Here is a 25255-nt window from a genome sequence, read left to right as displayed (position 1 = left end):
AGGGGTATTTTGCAGATCTTACTGAAAACCACTACAGGGACGGGATAATGGCACTGGAGTGTCGCTGGAATAAATGTATTAGTCTTAAGGGAGATTATGTTGAAAAATAAAAATAATTTTGAAATTATAAATTCGTTTTATCATTGTTAGGTCGAGAACTTTTCATACCACCCTCGTATAGTATAACGAAGTAAAAAAGCTTCCAACATATAGTTTATTAGTACCATGAGAAAATAAAGATGAAAATTCTATTCTAAAGATCAGATATAGAACTTTTTCAAGCTGCTTCAGGCCATCACTAAGCAGTGGACATTCACAAACAAGTGAGTGGGAATCTCAGCTTGATGGCTGGAGATGAGGTCCATTCAGCCAATGAGGCCAGTATAATTTACTCCTAAAGTTCTTTTACATATCCGATTTTGTTAGAATTTGAAATCTGAAATCTAGAAGACTAATTTGTTCTTTTTTTTTTATCACCAAATTCTTTCAAGATGTTTAAGTACAAGATGGTTAGTGGTTTCAAATTCCTGTCCTAAGCTACATCTATACCAAACCACTATACAAATAAACATCGAGCAGGGAGAAAAAAAAAAAACTCAACCAATACAGATACTTGTATGCCATTAAAGAACTCATTGCTAAATTAGTTTAAAAACTAACAATATAGCCTTTAAACAGTTCCTAGTAAAAATATTTTTGCAAATCTTGAAGCACGGATGCTTCTGAATACTATTTTGAACTATTAGTTATGTAGCTGAAATAATGAACTATCAATACATATAAATATACAACCCCTTCCCTGTGAGAAAAATAGTTTGCAAAACCTCAAAGCTATGGATACTCTGTACATTTTTTTAAAAAAATTTTATTGGTGTAGATGAAACAACAAATATACAGACAAAAAGAGAAAAAGTTGACTGATCACACGTACAGATACTTCAAAATATTTTGAAGAGTATTTCAATACCCGTATGTCATAGTTATGAGGTACTATTCTCCCATTTAAGCTTGTCATCATTCTGAATTTAGATTATCACACTGCTTTAACTGCAGCATCTCACAACAAAAATTATATATACTGTATATAAAAAATTCTTTTATATGGCAAAGTGATTAAAATAAAATTATTTTTTACTAAGCATTTTTTATCACAATTTTTTCATATGATGATGCTAAAGAATCAACTAATGCTATTCTTCATGTTATCTTTAAAGAGACTATCTAAATAAGAACTTAAAAAACACAGAGTACTAAACAAACACATACACATTTTCTTAAATGACTTCACACTTCAAACACTATAAAATATTGATAACTGCTTTTGGTGGTAATAGAAAGAAATTTATAAGAAACTTTTGTGCAAATAATTGCTTTTTACAGTATTCTGGAATGTCTATGTGCATGTTATCACCAGGAAGCAATCACAGATCTTGATTTCAATGGACACAAATGGATAAAAGGACAGTCATACCTCTGGAGGCTTTTCTTCTGAAACTGTTTTTCTTAGTCTACGTCCACCATGCCTAATTTCCATCAGTAACTGTGGAGAGTGGGGCTCAGCAGCAGTATTCTCACTGTGAAGTGCAACTCCTGTCAAGTCCCTTGAAGGAAGAGGAGTGGATGGAGGTGTATAGTACTCCACAGAACCACTGTGGCTAAGGGATCCTGCATTATGTGAGGAGTCCAATTTTTGGGATGGTGGAGTGACATAGGTCTCTGAAATACATAATGCTGCAGGAGTTGTTTCGGAGGATGACATGGCTCGTTTTTTTTTTCTTCTAGTACTTCTGAAACATTAAGGATCAAAACTATTAATTCTCATAATGGCCATAAATGATACTAATGCACAAATGCAATACATAAAGATACTGTGAATGATTCACAGAAAACATCTTAGCCTAAGGCAGGGATAAAAAAAAAAACATACACAACTCTTCTGCCAAGAATTATGTTATTATAATAACATAATTCTTGGCATAACGCATTTTCAAATATTGTTGTCAGAGAAGATGTATTTTCTTGAATCTAGAGCATCATTTTCTGGGATGTCTAATGCAATGAATCATTAATTCACTACATGCCTGACTGTCTTCTGAATCAAAATAATGCAGTTGTGATAAATGCTCATGTATGTAGTTGTTTTAACATTATGATTTTTACCCGGTCATCATTGGAGCAACAATATTTGTCCTCTGATTTTCAAGGCTTCTGCATATCCAAATATGAGTGTTATAATGATCCATTCAAACACATACTAACAAAATGGAGTAGAAATCAGTAAATAAGTTCGCACACACACTGTTGTCAGTACATGTGTTCATGTAGTGCAGTGTATGAAATTAACATATCATCAAATCCTGATGATTTGATATGTTTACATGTACCCTCACACAATGTACAGAATACTAATTACTAGTTCTCTATCAACAATTTTCTTTGAAATTGTTGGATTTTTGCAAATTTTCTTGCAAATAGCCTCAAACTCACTGCTGTTTCATGAGTTTCTTTTCTAACTGAACATCAATCATCTGATATCATCAGTAGTGGTAGTAACCCCCCCCCCCCCATTTCTCCACACATACACACCTCTCCTATATTTTCTGTCCTTCCTAAAAATACTATATCCTGTGCACACTCAATTCCAGTTACTACATGTGACTGAAAGCTAGGTTTTGCCAATGCCAATAATCTTAGGAAGGACTAGGTAGAAGAGAAATCTTATGATAAGAATGAAGAATAATTTATTTAGCTGTTGTGAGACAACTTTCTAGATATGATCATAGATCAGAAGGGATCCCACTTAATAATGTGACTATTTTGCTGCCGGTTGGAGACAGTGATGCTGTTGTACTGCCCGGGAAAGTAGCTAACTATATGAATGTTCCAGGACAGGTTATGAATTGAACTACAATATTGAAAATTATGATAAACTGAGAAACCACTATTTCTGGTCCCACGGTATCAGTTACTGAATGGGAAGGATATCATATATGCATGGGAAGCTTTGAAAAGTTGCGTACAGGAGATAGTGTTTGAATGTGTCCCAACAGTTGAGAGAACAAAGAAGATGGGAGCAAAATGGATATGCAGCCTTATTAAGCAAGAGATCCATAAGAAGATGATGATACACAAGAAATATCATGAGAATAAGAGTCTGAGAAGTTGTAAAATATACAAAGTGCAGAAGAGAAAAGTTAGAAGTATTATAAAGTGAGCACTCATTAGCATTCATAGAAAGCTAAATAAGAGGATGAAAATAAATTGGCTGTGCAACCAACCTAAAAGAATTTTATTGTTATGCCACAAGAAAAGGAAGAAATGAGCATGAATGAATAAGAAGAATAACTTTACTGAATGCAGATGATACACTTATGTCAGAAGCTAGTGAGGCTGTTCAAATAACAAGTGTTCACTTTGCTAAGATTTTTCCCAATACATTGGATGAAGAGCTAAAGATACACAAGTATGAGGTTCAAAAGCTGTTGTATAGCCTAGGTAAGAATTTGGCAATAGAAGCAGATAGAATATCTCCATATATATACACACTATGTTGTGCTGATGAGTTGTGCAAAAACTGATGTGTCTAATGCCCTGTCATTATCTGTGAATGAGTTTAAAAGTGGTATGATACTGTGTTGTGTGAAGCAGAACTCTCATGATGAGTCTTGTGACTTCATGGAGGTCTGGAAAACTTCGTTTTTAATATTCCCACTGATGTCTCCCCCCACCTTTTTTTTTAAAAAAAAAGGAACAATTATTGGATTATTAAGATGGAGGCAACGTTCAGTCCTGGGAACATTACTGTTCAATCTTTATGTCAATGATATTGTCACAGGAATAAAAGGATGGGTGTTCAGTTTTTGCAGATGATGTGAAGCTTGGGAGGGCTATTTGTAATAGTGCTGATATTTTGGTTCTTCAAGAGGATTTGAATAAGATGGAAATGTGAGCAAATAAATGGGGGTTAGTTTAATGCAACTAAATGTAAGGTTTTAAAATTTGCGATCCACAGATAGGATGCTTCATACACACTTGGTGGAGTTATAATGGAAGAAGTAGAGGAAGTAAGGGATCTTGGAGTAATTGTGGAAAGAGATTTGAAGTTCTGAGAACATATTGCAAAGGTTGAGGAGACATCTCAGAAAATTGCAGCAATGTTGAGAAGAACACTGACCATGAGAGAAGTGTGCTGATCCCATTTTATAAAGCTTTGATGAAACTACATCTGGATCTCTATGCACAGATCTGGTCAACAAGATTTGAAGGGGATGAAGTAATCTTGGAGAGGATGCAGAGACAGATAACAACATTGATTATGAGGATAGACTGAGGGCATGAGAACTGCAGAGTTCGGTGGATAGAAGGCAAAGGGAGGGGTATGATCGATACATTTAAGTGTTGAAGGGTTATTACTGTATTAACACTGAGAAGATTTTTCATATGGTAGAACAAGGGAAAGGAACAGGGCAAGGGGCCATCCCTGGATGTTGCAAAAAGAAGATGGTGACAAAGAATAAGAAGCATGTTTTTTGCATGGTGGTAGGAGCATGGAATGCATTGCCTGAGAGGGTGGTGAATGTGCAGACAACGGATGATTTTAAGGAGTGGTATGGTTGAATTCCCATGATGAGTCTTGTGACACCATGGAGGTCAGAAAAATAAGAATTATCATGAAAGGTTGTAACCTGCTGTACTTTATAAATATATGATCACCATGAATATGCAAAATGGATAGAACTGTTACTATTTACATCTCTAATTTTTCTCAGAATTCTCATATCTGTGATTCCCAGTCTTTGATTAAATGTTTTATTTTCTATCATAGCTCCCAGATCCATTGGTTTAAACAGATTATAACCAATTTGGTAGTAGCATTATGGTTAATTTCTCTTTTATACTCTATAAATTTTCCCCACACCATACCAGTAAGCATTGCTTATTCTTCTTCTCTTTCCTCTTGTGCCTTATTCCATCTATTTTGGGTCGGCCTTTTTATATGATGCAACCATACGAGCACAATCCCAACTGACTTGTCACAGAGCCTGACATGGGGGGGGAGGTATTTTGTCTGTAGAAATATGTATTCACGGGGCCAGTTTGCCTGTTCTGAGCGATGAAAAACCCAAGTTTCCAAGAGAAAAAGCCCTCCACTTCCATATGAGACTGGCTAACTCGCCTTTAGTTGAAAGAGACCAGATAAAGGTTCCTCACAGCATGGACGGGAATCAAACCCAGGTCTTTCCAACCAAAAGGGCTTCATCTATACCAGGGATCAGCAAAGTGGTCAATATTGATCCCTGGGGTCGATGTGGCTATCCAAGAATCAATAAATGTCTAGGATCAAAAAGAGGTCAATAAACACCTAAAATGATTTTGAGTAACATGCAATGCCAACTGGTTGATCGGCTGAGCCAATGAAGAAGTGCACTCTCTCCCTGATGAAGACATCTAGAACAGAGACAATCAGGGCTAGTGCGCATTTATCGCCCACAGCTATCAGAGTGGTGTGTGTTCAATGATCTGATAACTTTGAATTTACTATGTAATTTTTTTTAAAGTTATAGTGCCCATAATGGCGGCATCTAGACATTAAATACTCTTGCAAATGCTGCCAGTATTTGCAAGAGTATTTAAAAATTGGATTTATACCATCATTTACCAATGAAACAATGAAAAGTGAAGGAATTATTTTTAAATTGAGAAATTTATTACTGATAACATTTATTCATTTATATAACATGATGGGGATCAACGAGGGATCAAGGATTCCATGAAGGGGCCGATGGTCTAAAAAGTTTGCTGACTCCAGATCTATACCAACTTATATTTAATTTCCCACTTTTACTAAAAATGCCTAAGCAGCTGAAATGTTTTGGGAATATACAAGTCAATGCCATAACAGTATCCTGCATTATAATCTGTTTACAATTGCATTGAAAGAGATACTGAAAACACATGAGTTTGTTCTGTAAAACTGCCACAATAAATGAAACACTGCATTATTCAGGTTACATATCTGCTGGCGTTAACTCTTTGAAGAATTTTTTTAAAAAAATTTTATGTAACTTTCATGTATGCCAGATTGTAAATATATAGTACACCAGTGGCGCACCCAGAGGGGTGGCCAAGGTGTTTCTGGTGTGTTTCTTAATAGAGATAGCACTTTTAAATTTCTGTTTCTCATAATATGGTCCACATTCAGTTTTGGATTATCATGCAATATTTTGCCCATTTAATGAACAGATATAACAGCATACTAAGTCCATGTATTTCTTCTCCATCTATCATTAACAGTACATAGATGCAAGATTAATTTGATGAATATTGCAATCCCTCAATTAATGCACTTAATGTATTCTTTAAAACAGGTGTATGAATTTGAAACACACTAATCAAATATAATAACCTATGAAAAAGTATAATTTCTTCCTCAAATTTCTTTTTGAGGAATGATTTTTTTTTTTTTTTTTTTTTTCAAATAAAAGAATTAGGATATGTCTCAGGGCCTAGTTAAAGGAAAACCATGAAGTTGAAAGACAATAAAACATATTCAGAATATAAATTTATAATTCTACTTCTTAACAAAGAATTACGTAGTTTGGCAGGTTCCGTTTTCTTTTTTTTTCACATAACTGGTGGTATGGTTCTATATTGCCTTTTTTACTCTTCTGCAAATTTTAATGCTTCTCTCTTCATCAGGGTCAGCCTCTAATCATTGCTGCTTAAAAACTTCGATTGTATGAAAAATATTTTCAAATGGTTTCTATGAAATCTCTTTTGGCTGACTGTCAGTGGTTATTTTTTCTTCATATTCTTCAGGATCTTCCTGCTGAGCATCTAAAATTAGCAGGTTGGAATCATTCAATTCCTCAGAATGAGATTTCATTAACTCTTGGATGTTATCACTGTCAATCTCATCAAAACCCAGTTCATGTCCAATGTTGGCAATTTCCTCAGCAACATTATCCATTTCATTTGAAAAGCCTCTAAAATTAATTGCATAATGTGGAAGAATGTGCTTCCAAATGGATTGCTTTTATTGCCTGTTCTTCTCAGGTAGTATGCCTTAAAGGTTGTGATAATCCCCTGGTCCATAGGTTGTATAAGAGAAGCTGTATTTCACAGTAAAAATATCACTTTAACGTTCTCACATAATGAATCGAGAAGTAGGGTGATAAGGTGCATTGTCTAAAACAGTGATTCTCAACCTATGGAACATGCTCCCTTTGGGGAGTGCAAAGAAAGCGAAGAAAGTTGAAATCAAAGGAAAAACTACTTTACTGAAACAAAAGCATTTAATGAAATATTTATTGATACAAAAACATAAAATACACTCTGAAAATAAAATAATAAAAGTATAAAATCCACTGTATTGAATACACTAGTTATGCTTACGAGAACATATCAATATTGCAAAATATACTGAGCAACTAATTAAAACTAAACAACAATGAATCTAAAAATTAATGGCTTCTATGGATCAAATAAAGTTTTTCATATGATGGTGATACATTGAAAATTGACACTATCAGTTCTCTTTCTAAATTTAACGGAGAGCTATATTTTGTTTTTAAGGTAGCTACTACAGAAAACCCACAGTAAAATAGTAACGCTGAATATTCCACTACAGCCATGTCTTTGCAAAGTTCAGAAAACAGTCTTGATTTTAAGGGTCTCATTTTTATATAATTCACCACGGCTATAACTGCTGTTAACACAATATTTAGACCAGGACTCATTTCTTTCCATTGCAGCAAGAGCTTCTCTGTGAATCATGCAATGTGCCCAAATACAATTTGGGGACTATTTCCTCACAAGGGCTTGTAAACTTTTAAACCTTCCAAACATAACTCGAGCACCATCAGTGCAAATTCCGACATAATTTTTCCACTGCATGTTTGCCTTCCATATAAAAATCTTCCAATATTTTGAACAATTCAGGTGCTGTGGCTCTTCTTTCTATTGGTTTACAAAACAATAAATCTTCAAATGCTGATAATCCATCGCAAAATTGAACATCTCTTGTCTCATCAAGCTGAATTGAGAATAATTGTCACAAAGCTTAGACAACAGTTGTTGCTGCATATCTTCACATATATCACCAATTCACCAAGCAACAGTATTATTTGATAAAAGTATGCACTATAGTTGTTTAGTAAAACTTTCTCTAAGCATAGTTTCCACAATATCAATCACAGCTGGCAGAATTAGGTTTTCTCTGATAGTGTGGGGCTTTTTTGCACCTAGCTATTTTACATGCAACTTTGTAAGAAGAAGCTTGTAAAGCTTTTTCATTTAAAACAAAGCTTTTTTAAGCTAGATTTTTGCTTTTTAAAACATTTCAGTTTGGCAGCAAAGATTTCGAGGTTTGTTAACGTGCTCATTATGAAGTGTTTCCAAATGTCTTTTAAGTTTATTTGGTTCCATGCTATCAGCTGTCAAAATTTTCGAACAAATAACACAGTTCATATTTCCAAATTTAGGGACACAAAACACATGTGTTGAAATGATTATTTTACTTGTTATTAATAAAATAACACTTGATGTTTCGACCCCTGTATTGAGATCATCAGAAGGATACATGTATATAGGAAACCAAGCTACATGCTCTTGCACTCTATAAAGGTAAATTAAATCATAGATTTAATTTACATTCAAGAAATTAAATTGTAGATATCCAGTCTTCAATCCATGTAGACAGGGCCGGCTCTACCGATGGTGCAACGCATGTATTTGCACAGGGCAGATTTTTTTTTGGGGGGGGGGGGGGCAAAATGAAAGTGAATGAAATGAAGATGTGGAATAAATAATAATAATACTGCGTAAGATCGCAATTTTTATAAGTTGACTAGTGACTTATTACGTCCATGATGCTGTTTCTATTTCCAACAATAAGTCGACCAATGATACTTGCGTAATACTTTTCGGTAATCGAAGCTATGCAGGTCATTCTTATTTTCTTTCCCTCTCCTCTCTATTCCTTGCATATGCAACAATGGAGTCTGCAATAAAACTGCATTTAAAAGTTCATTATGCGATATTATATTTCCATATTATATTTCTTGTGCTTGTTAACTTACTATGAATTGAAATTCCCACTGTTAGCTGGTGTTAAATTCTGAATGAGAAGAATTATAATATAATAGTATCTCATTCAGAGTTTAACATAATCTGCTATTCCCAAGGCTTCATCAGAATAAATGTTAAAATATTACCTACTGTTGTTGAAAGTTTATTTTTCACTTGGTTAGACTATAATAAATTTAGTTTAATCCTTTATCCAAGTGTGAGCAAACAAAGTTTGCACCTGAAAGTATCTTCAGGCCTGGGGTAAGGTGGTACAACACCGGGCAACTCATTGGAAAGGTGGAGCAAGCTAACATCACTCCTATCTCAGTATCTCCCATAATGCAAAACACATCTCCTTGTGGATATGTATAATGTTATGCATTAAGGGAAGGGCCACTACCCAGACTAGTTTTGACCTTTATTGAGTCAGAGCCAGGCTCCCACTCTTCAGTGGGAGCCAGGCCCAAGTGGAGATACGAGGCAGAAGCATTAGCAAGGTCATCTCTACCTATAGGAGTTGCCAAACGGTGTGCCACCTTTTTATTAAATTACTCTGGATTTAGAGAAAGATGTTGAAAGTTTATTTTTCACTTGGTTAGACTATAATAAATTTAGTTTAATCCTTTATCCAAGTGTGAGCAAAGAAAGTTTGCGCCTGAAAGTATCTTCGGGACTGGGGTAAGGTGGTACAACAAGTTGCCCGGTGTTGTTATTAGCTAGCTAGCTGCTGTTCATATTTCACTTTTGCTACCCTTACCAATCAAGTCAGCCTTCTTGCTTGTTCTTTGCAAATCTCATGGAATTGATTATTACCACTTCTCTTATGCTGCCTCCATAATGCAAACTATGGAGATATGCATGATATACTTGGATTTTGCGAAGGCTTTTGATAGAGTACCTCATGATAAGTTGACAGTCAAACTAGAGCAGATGGGGTTGGATATTAGCTTAGTGCATTGGATTGGAGACTAGCTATCTGATAGGTATCAACAAGTTGTGTATGGAGGAGCGATATCCGGGAAAAGGAAAGTCACTAGTGGAGTGCCTCAGGGGTCTGTTTTAGGGCCATTACTGTTTTAACTTGTATATTAATGATATTGGTAAAGATTTGGATGGAGATATTCAGTTGTTTGCAGATGATGCAAAGTTGGGACGAACCATTAAGAGTAGTGAAGATGTCGTGGCCTTGCAAGAAGACTTGAATAAATTGAGTGATTGGGCATGGAAATGGGGATGTGAGTTCAATGTTGCAAATTGTAAGGTTTTAAAATTTGGAAAACAAAGATGGGATGCAGAATTTATGCTTGGTGAGAATATATTGTTGGAAGTAGAGGAAATAAGAGATCTGGGGGTGATAGTGGATAAGGATCTAATATTTAGTGGACACATCGTCAAAATTGTGGAGACAACACAAAGACTTCTGGGAATGATGCGGAGGACACTGACGTGTAGAAGTAGGGAGATTCTTGTTCCATTGTATAAGACTTTGATTAGGCCACACATGGACTATTGTGCCCAGATTTGGTCACCAGGTTTTCAGAAGAATGAAGAGCTGTTGGAAAGGGTCCAAAGACGACTGACTAAGGTAGTTTCTGACCTCTGGAATGTTGAGTATGAGGAAAGATTGAGAAGATGTAATTTGCAGAGTCTGGTGGAGAGAAGAAAGAGGGGAGATATGATAGAGACCTACAAGTTGGTAAGGGGTTGTTATAGGATCAATGCTGGAGAAGTTCTACAGAAAATAGTGGGACATCATGGGGGAACCTGAGTTCATCCCTGGAAACTGTATAAAGAGGGTGTGAGTAGGGGAGTGAGAGGAAGGTTTTTTCGTGTAGAGTTGTAAATTATTTGAATGCCTTGCCTGAGAGTGTGGTGTCTGCAAGGAGTTTGAGTGTGTTTAAGACACAGTATGATGAGCTGTGTGTGTGTGTGTGTGTGATAAAAGGACCTCCCAGATGAGGGCTTGGGATAGTAATAATGCCTTTTCCCTCTGTATCGCATGCTTAATCTCTCCATTCATCCATTTTCACACCCATTGGTGTACCCACTGAGGGGGGGACAAGGGGCCCTGTCCCCTTCCAAAAGAAAAAGGAAAAAACACTAGAAAAATTTCTAAAATTCTTTCCCTAATTAAAATTCTTTTTTTTTTTTAATTTATGTTGTGTCGTGTCCTTCTATTTCTATGCTACTTATGAATTAGCGGTCACATAAGGTGGGAATACCCTATAGCGCTCTGGAATCCTCGATGCTGTGAACAAAGTAGTGCTCGGGCGCTACTTCGTTTGCCTGAATCGGGCCAGAGGAGATCATGGGTATCGTGTATTGGCGATCACTGCAAATGCTCAGTCAGATTTCCCCCCCCACACACACACACAAAAATTAAATCTTGAGTGCTCGGTTCCCCTCCCTCCAAGATTAAATCCTGAGTGCGCCACTGCTCACACCTACCTTATTTAACCTTCTGACCCTTGAATAGACAGTTCTTGAACATTCCCCAAACTGCGTTGATCTCCTTTCCAGCTAACTCCTCATTCCATACTATACCAGCAAGCTGTCTCCTGAATTCCTCATAATCACAGGCCTTGTAGTTCCACATATACCCTTTTCTCATAGAGGTCCTCACACTGTTGGCAACCACACAGGTAATCACTTCACGTCACTCTCCCCAACTTGAGGATGATTTGACACTTTATAATTACATTCTCTGATGAGATGATCAAATCCAAGACCACCTCATCCTCGTGCACCCTCTGTTACATACTATCTGAGGTAGTTGTCCCACAAAAACTCAAGAAACTCATTTTCTTTACTTCCAGTTGCTATCTCATCATCCCAGTCTATAATGCCATTATTAAAATCACCCATAACGATCGCTCTTTTCTTATTCGCTTGACCAGTTACATTATACATTTCATAGTCACTACCATCCCCATTACCATGTCTATAACAACATCCGACTAAGTATTTTATTCAATTCACCTCTATCTTACACCATACTGTCTCAAAACCATTGGCACTACTTCCTTCTTGTATACGCTTTCTCTATCATCAACAGCACTCCCCCTCCCTATTTACCCTTTCTATCGTCAAAAAACACATCATACTCTTCCATCTCTATTCATGTCAGGATGTCATCCTCACCCAACCATGTCTCACTTATTCCAACAATTCTTGGGTGAACAGATGCAATTAATGCAACCATTTCATTTGCCTTATTTCTTACATTTCTAGCATTTGTATACAAACATAGCAGCTCATTCCTGGATCTATAGACACCATTATAGACTCCATTGACACCACTTATTTGATGCGACTTCTCCATGCTTAACTTTAGCCATTTCTTTTTCTCCTTATTCATCTTAAAACAATCTTCAAATCCAATTGTTTTCCCTTGATCCCAGGTCATCCTAACCTAAGCTTCCCTTTTTGCCTGCACATGCATTTACATCCTCTTGGAGTATCAACCTTTCTCATGTTGTGTTCCCCTGTCCTACTCTCCCATTCTCTGACATCACTTCCCACTTGATCAGATTCGTTTTCTGCACTCGCTCCCCCTACCTTCCAGCAGCAGTCTCTCCAAGTGATTCATACCAAAATCAGTAAAATGCAGTCCATCACTCTTATTCAGTAAACTTCATCCTTCAAACTCATTCCACAGATTAGACATGACATCATCATCAACTTCCTGATATGTACAGGATATTATGATAGTACTACGTGAAGAACTTACATCATTACTAACTTCCTATCAACCACTTTTCTCAAAATCAACCAGTTATCTGTCAAGACTACAATATTATCAGATCTTATATTTCTGTCTTCTAAGGCTTTTTACTGCATCAATCCACCTATATCTTGGTCTTATTCTGGGTCTTTTTCCTGTGAACCTGGTAGAGAACACCTTTTGTTAATCTTTCCTCTCCCATTCTGTTGATTTGCCTGTCTGTTTTGAGAGATGAAACACCTGAGTTACTGGGAGAAAAAAACCCTCCACCTCTGTATGAGACTGGTTAACTCACCTTTAGTTGAAAGAGACCAGATAAAGGTTCTTCACATTCCAACCAAAGGGCTTCGTCTATACCGAATGAGCTACAGAGGCTCAAAAAACTATGCAGTCAATGGGATTCATACATATTATTATTAATAGAAGATAATAGAATGAATAGAATATAATTATATATTAATATTATATAATATTAATATATAATTCTATTCTATTCATTCTATTATCTGTTAAACAATAAAAAAGTGTACTTTACTCATTATAATTTCATAAACATAATAAACTGGTAATTATAAATACAAATTAAAACTGGCAATCTAATTAATTACTGTAGTACAACCAATGTTTTTTTTTGGAAAACAATAGGTACCAGTTCACATTATTTACTAGCTGAAAAGTTGAATAAAACCATTACATTCATGTGTCACTGTTAACTAATAGAGGACTCGTACGCTGTACCATCCCCAAAAAAAGCAACGAGTGATTCCATATATCTTATTCTTCCAAAAACTTTACCCTTAAGTAGGTGCACAATTATAGAATAGTATAGTATTAACATGAATTAGCTTAGTGTAATTAAAGCTTGCAAAATTTTACATAGTGAAAATGCTTTTTAATGCTGTTATTTAAAAAAATACAATTATCTTGCAAAAATAAGTCAAAGACCTGATCATGTGATTGAATGCGTCGTGAAAAGTGAGTTACTCCACAACAAGCAAATGCTACCTACTTTCTTGTTTTTGTGGATGCTATTTGTCTTTCTTATTAAATTAATGTTTATGGAGAAATTATATAAAATTAATCCTTCATTATGAACAATAAATAAAGACTGAATTTGATGAGTTGGTGTTGTGGCATACATTTTAAACTCACATTAAAAGAAAGCATATTTCCATATAACTATGTGTAATGTATAGTGAGAATTAAAGAATGTATTTGTTTTGTCATCAGTCATAACATTTAGTTTTTTAAAAATTGCCTTTAAGAACATTTATATATAGTATATCGGTACCTTGGCTGAGCAAAATATTTTTATGGCTAATAGATTTAAGTTGTATTTCTGGAGTTCTGATAGTACCCATCTCTAATTATAAAAGAAAATAAAACTGAATGTGAGAATTGGAGAATTTCCATCCCGAGTGTTTCAGTAACATACTTTATGCAAGCAAGTTTTGTAGATCTGGAAACGACATGACAAGACACCAAGAGAAAAAAACTGTTTAATTATAGAAACTGTCACCAATTTCTATAATTATCATATATATACAGGGTGTTCGGGATAAATTTGACAGTTTCGTAAGGAAAAATAAAATCTTCTTTGTATCTATTAAATTTAATGAATTGACAAAAAAACATTACAGGCAGAGTTAATTACAATACTATCAACAAGATTTACTCAAAATAACCACCATTAGCATCGATCACAGCTTCAATTCTGCTTCGGAACCTCGAACAAGCTGATGCTACAGTCTCCCTGGGAAGGGCCGCAAAAACTGTTTTAATTTTACCCATTAACTGGGCTTTTGTATTACTGGAAGTGCGATTGGTGTCTTTTTCAACTGCGCCCCATACAAAATAATCCATGGGGTTAAGGTCTGGGGAGTTTGGAGGCCAAACATTTGGACTGGTGAAGTCGTAGAAATTTTCAGACAACCATTTTTGACTTTTCCCAGAGGTGTGGCAAGGGGCCGAATCCTGCTGCCATACATATGGCCTACCATTGGCTACCCTTGTTATCCAGGGCTTGACTACAGTTAGCAACTCCACGAACAAAGCCCGAATTCCAATGCCAGGGTTCTTCAACACCTGTTCCTGCAGATTTGCGAGGAATTCTGCTGTACGAACGCAATCAGATCGTCTGCTAGGGATCTTTCTTCTTGCTACATCCTCGTAGTCACCATTGCAAGTCTCTAGTTCATGCTTGATTGTTTTTACTGTATTCAGAGAGCATTGGGCAGCAGTCGTAATATCCTTATTTTGATGGCGGGCACGAATCATCATGATACAAGTTATTCTCTTCCATGATTCAGGTGGGTTCCAGCTATCCATCCTTTCTGACATCTTGTATATGAATGAAGAAGGGTCCAAACTTTTAAATGAAGAGAAGTGTGTGTTAATACATGTAACTTACGGAAAAATATAATTAATTATAAATATGTCAAATTTATCCCGAACACCCTGTATATATATATTGGCATATAAGATATCTGAATCTTTGAATTAGACATTGAAAAACTCATCAAGCAAACATGTAACTTCTGCAGTAATGTACAGTATAGTGGTGTTATGTTAGACACATGTACTGTGTTCTAATAAGCTTTTGGTATTTTAATATACTGGTGTATTTGCATATTAATATACTTTGCATATAAATGTATTCAGTAGAGCAAGCATGTAGGATTTTTTTTTTTTTTTCATTTAAATCTTAATGAAAACTTACTGGTGATCATACAAATTGCAATATACAAAACTGAAGCCGGTATAAACGTAACAAACAATTTTCCAATTGTCTCACATGAGAAGACATCTTGCATAAATTACAGTAAAGAAAAAACCTAAGGCAACAGCTAAGCCATATTCAAGTAAAATTAATAACCAAGAAGCTGTCAGAAATAAATGTAAAATTTATGATAATATTATATGGCAAGTATCACAAAATTTGAAAATAGATTTAGAAGTGTTTTCTTTTTTTTTTAATGCCAGCTTATACAATATATAACAATGTTTTTCAAATTGCTGGTCCTGACCCTGTACGGGGTCATGAAGTCAGGTAAGTGGGTCAAAACAATTTTGTTTTCCTTTTAATTAAATAGAATAGAAAATATCAGTGTGTGTCTCACATATTTTTTATCATGTTCATGCATTTTAATTGAAGCAGGATGTGACAATCAAGATAAATACATAACATTATTTGAGGAGTCATCATGCAGAGTCATGTTCTTTCCAGTTATCTCCAATTTCTATTAACTGTCACTACATATAGTACATACAATAGTAAATACAATACGGTAGTCATGAAATGGATGAATGAAGAGATTAAGCATGTGATACAGAGAAAAAAGGCATTATGGAGGCAGCATAAGTGAAGCAGTAAAAAACAGTTCCATGAGGATTACAAAGACCAGACAAGGAGGATAACTTGGTTGGTAAAGGTAGCAAAAATGAAGTATGAGCAACAGTTGGCTAGTGAAGCCAAAAAGGAATCCTAGGGAGTTCTTTAGATAATGTAGCCAGCAAAAAAAAAAAAAAAAAAAGAATGATTATGGAAAGATGACATAAATTGCAGAAACTTGTATAAGTACAATTACTGTGGAAGATATAGTGGAGATACTTAATGAGCAGTTCGTAAAATTCTTTTATTTTCTTGTGAATGTAACATCATGGAGAGATTGAGAACCATTGCTGATGGGGAGGACAGACTGACTGACTGTGAGTGAGCAGCAGGTGTATGGGGAATTAATCAAACTTGATGTTAATAAGGCTGTGGGACTCGATAATATATCACAACGTATTCTGAAGGAATGTGCCAGGGAGTTGGCATCTGCTTTGGCATATTTTTTTAATATGAGTCATGTCATGCACTAGATTGAGTTCCAAAACAGTGGAAAGAGGGCAAGATTGTATAGCTTCTTAAGGGAAGTGATAGAAATCAGGCATCAAATTATAGGCCTATCTGTGTGTCAGGTTAAGTTGTTGGAGAAGCTTGTGAGAACTAGGAACCAGAATTGGGTTGACAACAATGGTATTATCTTTGATGGGAAGCATGGATTTGCTAAAGGGGGGGGGGTCATGTTTTAGAAATGAGGTCATTCCTGAATCGGAGACTGGCTGTCTTATAGGTATCAAGTTGTGTATGGGGGAACAATATCCCAGAAGAGGAAAGTCACTAATGGTGTTCCTCAGGGGGGGGGGTCTGTTTTAGGGCCATTGCTGTTTAATCTGTATGTTAATAATATTGGCAAAGATTTGGATGAAGATATTCAGTTGTTTGCAGATGATGTAAAGTTGGGACAAACTATGAAGAGTAGAGAAGATGTTGTGGCCTTACAAGAAGACTTGAAAAGATCGAGTGAACGGGCACAGCAATGGGGATGTCATTTCAATGTTGCAAAATGTAAGATTTTAAAATTTGGGAAACAAAGATGGGATGTAGAATTTACACTTGGTGGGAATATATAATTGGAGGTGGAGGAAATAAAGGATTTTGGGGTGATAGCGGATAAGAATCTGAAATTTAGGGGAAACATTGCCAAAATTGTGAGGACAAAACAAAGAATTCTGGGAATGATGTGGAGGACACTGACTTGTAGAAGGAAGGAGATTCTTGTTCCATTGTATAAGGCTTTGATTAGGCCACACATGAACTATTTTGTCCAAATTTGGTCAGTCACTTTGTTTTCAAAAGGGCAAAGAGATGTTGGAAATGGTCTCCAGAGGCAACTTACTAAGGTAATTTCTGATCTCTCAAATGTCGAATATGAGGAAAAGTTGAGAAGATGCAATTTACAGTCTTGTAGACAGGAGGAAGAGAGGTGATATGATAGAGACCTACAAGTTAGTAAGAGATTGTTATAGGATCAATGTTGAAAGGGTATTACAGCAAATGGTGGGAGATCAGAGTGGACCCAGAGGTCATTCCTGGAAGTTGTATAAGAAGGATGTGAGCAGGGGAGTGAGAAGAAAGAATAGGCATAGTGAGCAAAAAACTGATTTTTGCTCGCTATGCCTATTCTTTCCCAAGACTGGAATGAAAATTTCCCTCTATAGTGATAATTTCATCCTCTCCCCAACACACACACACACACACACACACAAACACACCATACTTCAATTGCAAGTAGCTTTATTGTATCGCTGAATATACGACGGGGTGATAACTCGCTTCCCGTGGTAAACGACATGCCCTCTCCAACTGCCACTATATTGCAGATGCAAGAAAAAAAAAGTAGTTTTATTGTACCACTGAATAAAGTACAGAGACATTTGCTGTCGGTGTAATATATTTCTTTAGTGCAATTAGAGACAACTGGGATAACGGCACTAACTAAGGTAAAAAAGGTATTAAAATTACTGTTATGTCTGTGGAGTTTGGATCTTGTATTCTATAACCTCTCCTCAGTACTGGGACTTGTATCATTTAACTTTTATATTAATGAAATATATGATATTTAATATCATATATTAAATAAGCCAATGGATTGCAGGGAAATATTCAGTTGTTTGCAGATAAGGTGAAGCTGGGAAGGTTATTAGTAATAGTGCAGATTTGGTAGCCCTGCAAGAGGATCTGAATAAACCAAACAGATGGGCAAGTGAATAGGTATCAGTTTACGGGAGGCTGCATACTCTGCTGGGGTAACTGTATTGGAGGAAGTGGGGGAGACAAGAGATATGGGGGGGGATGACTGATAGAAACCCGAAATTCAATGAACATATTACAAAGGTGGTGAAGGTAACTCAAAGAATTGCTGCAATACTGAGATGGGCACTGACCTGCAGAGATAAAAGAGTTGTCATTCCATTGTATAAAGCCTGATCGGACCACACCTGGACTATTGTGCTCAAATTTGGTCACCAGGATTTGAAGACAATAAATTAAATGTGGAAAGAATGCAGAGGTGGATAACAAAGATGATATCTGGACTGTACAATGTTAGTAATGAGGATAGGCTGAGGGAATGTGGACTGTACAGTTTGGCAGATGGGGAGGTGATATGATTGAGACTTTTAAATGTTGAGATGTAGTTACAGGGTTGACACTGGGGAGTTCTTCTCATTTGGTAGAACAGCGAGAAGGAGCGAGGACAAGGGCCATTCTTTCTAAGGAGTGGTTTCATTGCATGAAGGATGATTGAACCAGGAAATGTATTGCCTGATAGAGTGGTGAGAGAATGAATGGTCAATTGGTTCAAGGAGTGGTATGATAGACTTTGTATTTTCTAGGGCGAGCCTATGATGAGTCTTGTGATTCCATGGAAACCTGAATCATCATCATCATAATAATAATTTACAAAACATTTTTTTTCAATAGTCATTAAGAGTAAATTGGTTGTAGAGAAAATTAAGATTTTTTTTTCTTTTTATCATAATATTTTCTTAAAATATAAATGAACATTTTTAGCTTGTTAACAATGCTAGTTTTTTGTCAAGGGCGATGAGGATAGCATGATGATCAAGTAGATTTTCTACAAAATCAAGTGATACCCCATTTCATTTTTATTCTTTAATTATGTCTAGAAAGGGAAGTTGGACATTTCTTTCTATTTTAGCAGTGATTTGATTTTATGAAGGCACCATTAAGAAAAGCAATTATTCAAGATACTTGTAAACTCTACTACCAAACAATATTATTATTATTTTAGTTTTTATTATTCTGGTCTTCTTTTGGTCCCACAATCAGAATCACATGCCTTCTTGCCTTTTGTCACTTCTCATTCTTGACTTTCAATTAACATCTTTGAGGACATTTTATTTGTTTTTATACACCTTGTAGTGTAGAAGGAATGCATTTCTGTGATGGCACATGATAGTTTTCTATATATAATTTACAAAATGGCTTTTTGTAGCTTTAATTATTATTAAGGAGATTAATAATAATGCAAACTCAATCATGTAGTGTGTCATAGTAACCCTTGGGAGGTATATATCAGAAAATTGGTAATGATTTATTTTATGTGGCTCTCACCCAGGAAAGGTTTTTTGTAAAGATAGCACAATCATTATATTTGATTTAGGGAGTTAACTACTATTTGAGATAAAAACATTAGTAAGAAAATTCCACGTTTCAAACTTTATGTTAGGTCATCTTCAGGAATATATACATCTATATACGCACTACTACATTACAGCAACTAGCAACATCCGTAGTAAACTACATCACATCTAAACCTGCTTAACTAGCCTAGCCTGACTTCTTGTAGTAGAAATAAATAAATATCATAATAGCTAACATAAAATTTTTACAATAAAAAAAAATCCAAGTAAGACTGATAATTAACTACATCAGCCATTTTCTTATTTATGAATCCAGGTCTTGCACCTTATTATAGCACATTCATATCATGAGTGGACTGAGGATTTTTCAAGCCACTTCAGGCCTCCAATAAGCAGGTGATGGTCTCACATTAGGAAATGAAATTCACCTATCTAAAGACAATCACAAACATCCATCCCCATGGCAGAATTGGAACCTGCAGTCTGCTAGTTGGAGAGCAGATACACTAACCACACTGCAATATATACATCTATATACGCACTACTACATTACAGCAACTAGCAACATCCGTAGTAAACTACATCACATCTAAACCTGCTTAACTAGCCTAGCCTGACCTCTTGTAGTAGAAATAAATAAATATCATAATAGCTAACATAAAATTTTTACAATAAAAAAAAATCCAAGTAAGACTGATAATTAACTACATCAGCCATTTTCTTATTTATGAATCCAGGTCTTGCACCTTATTATAGCACATTCATATCATGAGTGGACTGAGGATTTTTCAAGCCACTTCAGGCCTCCAATAAGCAGGTGATGGTCTCACATTAGGAAATGAAATTCATCTTCTATCTAAAGACAATCACAAACATCCATCCCCATGGCAGAATTGGAACCTGCAGTCTGCTTGTTGGAGAGCAGATACACTAACCACACTGCAAATTATTATTATTATTAGAACCAAGGAGTTTGAAGACTCATTGTAGCAGTCCTAAAACCATAATGCTATTATAGCTTTCCTTATTAAATTAAAGCTGCCAAGAAATTATATTCTTGTTTAATCATTTATCCAAACTTGGCAAACAAAGTTTGCATGTGAAGTAACTTCATCACCAGGCTACATATATATAGTGACTAATGACTTCACATTAACTGCCTTAGCATCCCATAATGCAAAGCACACATCATTTCGTGTGTGTATAATGCTAAGCAGTGGTGGCTCGTACATAAGCACTGCAGCACTCCCAAGGAAAAAAAATGAAAAAATTAAATTTTGTTTGTTTATAAATAATAACAATGCTTACAACATGTTAAAGGTTACAGCTTATGTTTTGACATTGAGTGAATAGTTAATAATTGGAATTGTTCAATTAACACTTTAGATTATGAAACAAATGCACTGCAATCTAACGCAGTGTCGGAATTATCACATTCGGCCAATTGCAGCTAGACTCGCCGATATTCATTTGCGCTTCTCATTGCACGTTACAAGTGATTCTGACACTGCTCGTTTGGGCAGTGTATCATATGCTTGCGCGCGTTATTTCTGTCAGATAAGAAACCTTTATTATTGGTGCGTGTTCGTGGTGAAGGTGAACTATTTTTTGTAAATCTTATTTTATTTTATTAAAATAACATATAATTATTTATTTATTATAGATACAAGACTGAATTATGATGAGTGTCACTGTTGAAAATATGAAAAGAATTATATATTTTCAATTATCGTTACACAAAAAAAATGTACTGCGATCTAACACAGTGTGAGAATTATCGTGTCAATTGCAGCTAGACTCGCCGATATTCATTTATGCTTGTCATTGCACGTTACAAGCGATTCCGACACTGCTCGTTTGGGCAGTGTTGCTTACAGATAAATTGCATGCATGCGCACGTTATTTCAGTGAGATACAAAACTTTTATTATTGGTGTTTGTTCGTGGTAAGGGTGAAATATTTTTAATAAAGCAATTTGTTAATATGTAAATTTATTTATTAATAAATTGGTTACTGATTAGGAAAAAAAGAATTTTTTAAGTTTTTTTATTTTGTATATGCAGCACCCCCACTTAAAATTTTCACCGGCTGCCACTGATGCTAAGCATCATTAATGTGTATAATGCTAAGCACCACACTACCCAGAAATCATATCTCGCCATCTTTAATTTAATTTATAACCAAGTGAAAAAAACTTTCAACAACATGCTCTAATCCAGGGTATTTTAATAATAAGGTGTTTCGCCTTTTCAGTACTAGGCATATGAGAAATATATAACTGCATTATTTCAACCATGGTATCTCTATCTCTTCTCAGTTTGGCTCCCACTCATAAGACCCCATGTCTGGGTAGTGGCCCTTTCTATAATTCTTAGCATAATACAAACCTGAGATAATGTGTGCTTTGCATTATGGGACACTAAGGCAATTAATATGAAGCCAGTCTTTATATATAAGTAGCCTAGTCATGAAGATACTTCATGTGCATACTGTTTGCTTACAGTTGGATAAAAGATTAAACAAGAATATAATTTCTTGGTATCTTCAATGTAATTTATAACCAAGTGAAAAACTTTCAACTTACTCACATTCACTGCAGAGCAGTTATGACAAATTCTGATGACCTATTCCATTCATTCACTATTCTCCACACAAAATATCTAGTCTTCACAACTTGGTTAACCAAATCCTGTATTAACTGTCATGTACTAACTTCCAAGGATGACCATTGTTCTTCTATTAAGTCATGTAATGACTGGATAGAAAAACAATAGTTAGCATATGACAGTTAGTACAGGATTTGGTTAACCAAGTTGTGAAGACTAGATATTTGTGTGGAGAATAATGACTGTAACTAATTACATTCATTCACTATTCTCTACACAAAAAATCTAGTCTTCTCAATGTTGACAATCAAATCCTTTCCAACTTAAAGGGATGACTTTTGTTCTCCCATCCAATCATGTACTGAAAATTTTTTGGTTAGCTTCTACTCTGTAAAACTCTTTTATTAACTTAATCATCTAAACATTGTAACTCACAAACTTTCAGAACTGCAATTGGTGGGGACTAAAAGAACATATCTAACACATATCTTATTAAAGGTCCTCTTGCATCTGAAGTAGTTGGGTGAAGGCAGTGTTTAAAAAGTTCTTAAGAATTAAGCGAAAACACATCCCCTCTGCTATATAAGAAATGGGAAACTTCGAAACCTTTTAAGATCATTCAGTGTCTGTTCTTTGTTCTCTTCCAGAAGTATCCTAGTATATATAACTCAAAAACCATGAAATTATGTTTCATGGTTTCATGATTTCTTTACTTTGCTTAAAGTTTCACATTACTTTGCTTAAAGGATAATGAAATAGTGTGCTTGCAAAACAAACTTAACAGCAAGTTTCGATTATACATGACACATTTAGAAATCATTTATCCAAGCCAATGGAACATCTTGCAGTATGCCAAAAGTCACTTATTCAAAACAATGAATGTCTTTTATATGTATATATATATACAGCAATCTCTCGGATTAATGCACCTAATGAGTTCTTTAAAACAGGCGCATTAATTGAAAATGCACTAATCGAATATGATAACCTATGGGAAAGAGTATAATTCGTTCCTCAAATTTCTTTTTCGACCATTCATTTTTTTTATATAAAAGAATTAGAGTATATCTCAGGGCCTAGTTAAAGGAAAACCATGAAGCTGAAAGGCAATAAAACATATTCAGAATATAAACTTATTATTATACTTCTTAACAAAGAATTGAGCTAATGTAGTTTGGTGGGCATTTGTTTCCTGACGGTATGGCCATATTGCCTCTTCTACTGCTTCTGCAAATTTTACTGTTTCTCTCTTCATCAGGGTCAGCCTCTAAGCATTGCAGTTTAAAATTTTCAATTATATGAAAAATATTTTCAAATTGTTTCTGTAAAATCTCTTTGGGCTTGTCAGTGATTAAATTTTCGTCATATTCTTCAGGATCTTCCCACTATGCATCTAAATTTAGCAGGTTGGAATCACTCAGTTTGTCAGAATGAGATTTAATTAACTATTTGCACAATGTGGAAGAATGTGCTTCCAAATAACTTGCATATTGCTAGCAGTAATTTCATTCTGGTTGAGAGGCTGAGACTTCTCCAATTTGGCCAGAAAAGTCTTGGAAGGCATTTGCTTCCACAAAAGGCCAGTTTCATCGACATTAAATATTTGTTGGTCACAATAGTCCCCTTCTTCCACAATTTTCTTCAAAATCTCTGGATAAATGCAGCCACCTCCTTATCTGCACTTGCAGCTTCACCTGTAATTAGAACATATGTAGGCTATTTCTCTTGTTGAAACACTCAAACCTGCCAGCACTAGCATGGAATTCTTCTTTTCCATCATTCATAGTCCTTTCTTTCAAGGTTGCAAAGAGACTTAATGCTTTTGATTTAATAAGGTCAGTGCTTAGCAGGATTCATTTTTGGTTATAATCTTTGATCCATGTATAAAGAAGTCTCTCTAATTCAATCATTATACTACTTTGATTTCGAGTGGCCTACATGCATGATGAACACAAAGCATTCTCTTTGTATTCAGCAGCTTTGCTTGAAATTGCTCTTCTAGTTGATTCACCTGTTTTTGTGTTCTTGTTCTATCTTTGCTCTGGACTCACCTTGTTCATTTTTCTTTATTATTTTAAGTTTTTCTTCCAATGAGATTACTTGTCGAATCTTTTTCACATTTCCACTTTTTTTGCTCACTAATTCTTTTACTGATGATTAAAGCTTGGGAAAATACTTGAAAAAAAAGTAAGGAAAACAATTGCAAAGAAGGCACGAGATAATCATCAAAATGTTATGTAATTAGCAGATGACAAATTTTGGTATTAAATTTGGGACATACTGTTGATGGAAATAGTGTAGTACTGTATGCTTCAGGAATTTACAATGTATACTGGAATATCAATTAAAAGAAACTTTAATAAATACTTCCTATATTTCGGGAATGTAACATTAGCATCTTCATGGGAACATAAAACTATGACAAGTGCACAAGCACTACACAGAGCAAATGAGGCAGAAGAGAAAAAACTAGCATTGTTGATGGCTAGAAGTTGATGGCTCTCTCCCTTTCTTAGATGTTAGACTAAGTCGCATCTCTGAAAAGTTAAAAATCCCAATTTGCAGGAAACCAACTCATTCAAATTGATACCTCCATGTGCAGTCCCACCATTATCCATCTCAAAAATTTGGAATCATCTCTACACTAGGCAATCGTGCTCTCTCACTCCTGTGTGAAGAAGATATCAAAAAGAACTTCAGTTTCTTCATACTACTTTTCAACAGAGAATGGCTATTTCAAGATAATGATTAATAAATTACTTTTCAATCCACTTCCTCACCATAGTAGATACAAACAGTGAGAAAGGCCACATTTCTCTACCATATATCAACTCTGTTTCACCAAAATTGGCCAAAGTTCTTT

The 25255-nt window shown here is 35.3% G+C and overlaps 1 protein-coding gene across 3 annotated transcripts in view; it reads right to left on the bottom strand.

Annotated features, from left to right (window-relative positions):
• Positions 1-893: 893 nt before the first annotated feature.
• The window catches only part of Slob (Slowpoke binding protein), a 352791-nt gene continuing 328429 nt past the window's right edge, over positions 894-25255 (bottom strand). Inside the window, exon 13 of one of the 3 annotated variants that reach the window (XM_090415589.1) lies at positions 894-1787. In XM_090415589.1, coding sequence (XP_090271715.1) covers positions 1466-1787 — 322 coding nt within the window. In that variant the 3' untranslated portion in view covers positions 894-1465. The remainder of the gene's footprint in view (positions 1788-25255) is intronic. The other 2 variants (XM_090415597.1, XM_090415606.1) reach the window with 2 other exon arrangements.

Source organism: Typopeltis vanoorti, chromosome 1 (assembly GCF_054136105.1).
Source record: "Typopeltis vanoorti isolate ZY-2024b chromosome 1, IOZ_Tvanoo_1.0, whole genome shotgun sequence".
Classification (NCBI taxonomy): domain Eukaryota; kingdom Metazoa; phylum Arthropoda; class Arachnida; order Uropygi; family Thelyphonidae; genus Typopeltis; species Typopeltis vanoorti.
The sequence above is the reverse complement of the archived record's forward strand: the minus strand, read 5'-3'. Positions and strand labels throughout refer to the sequence as shown.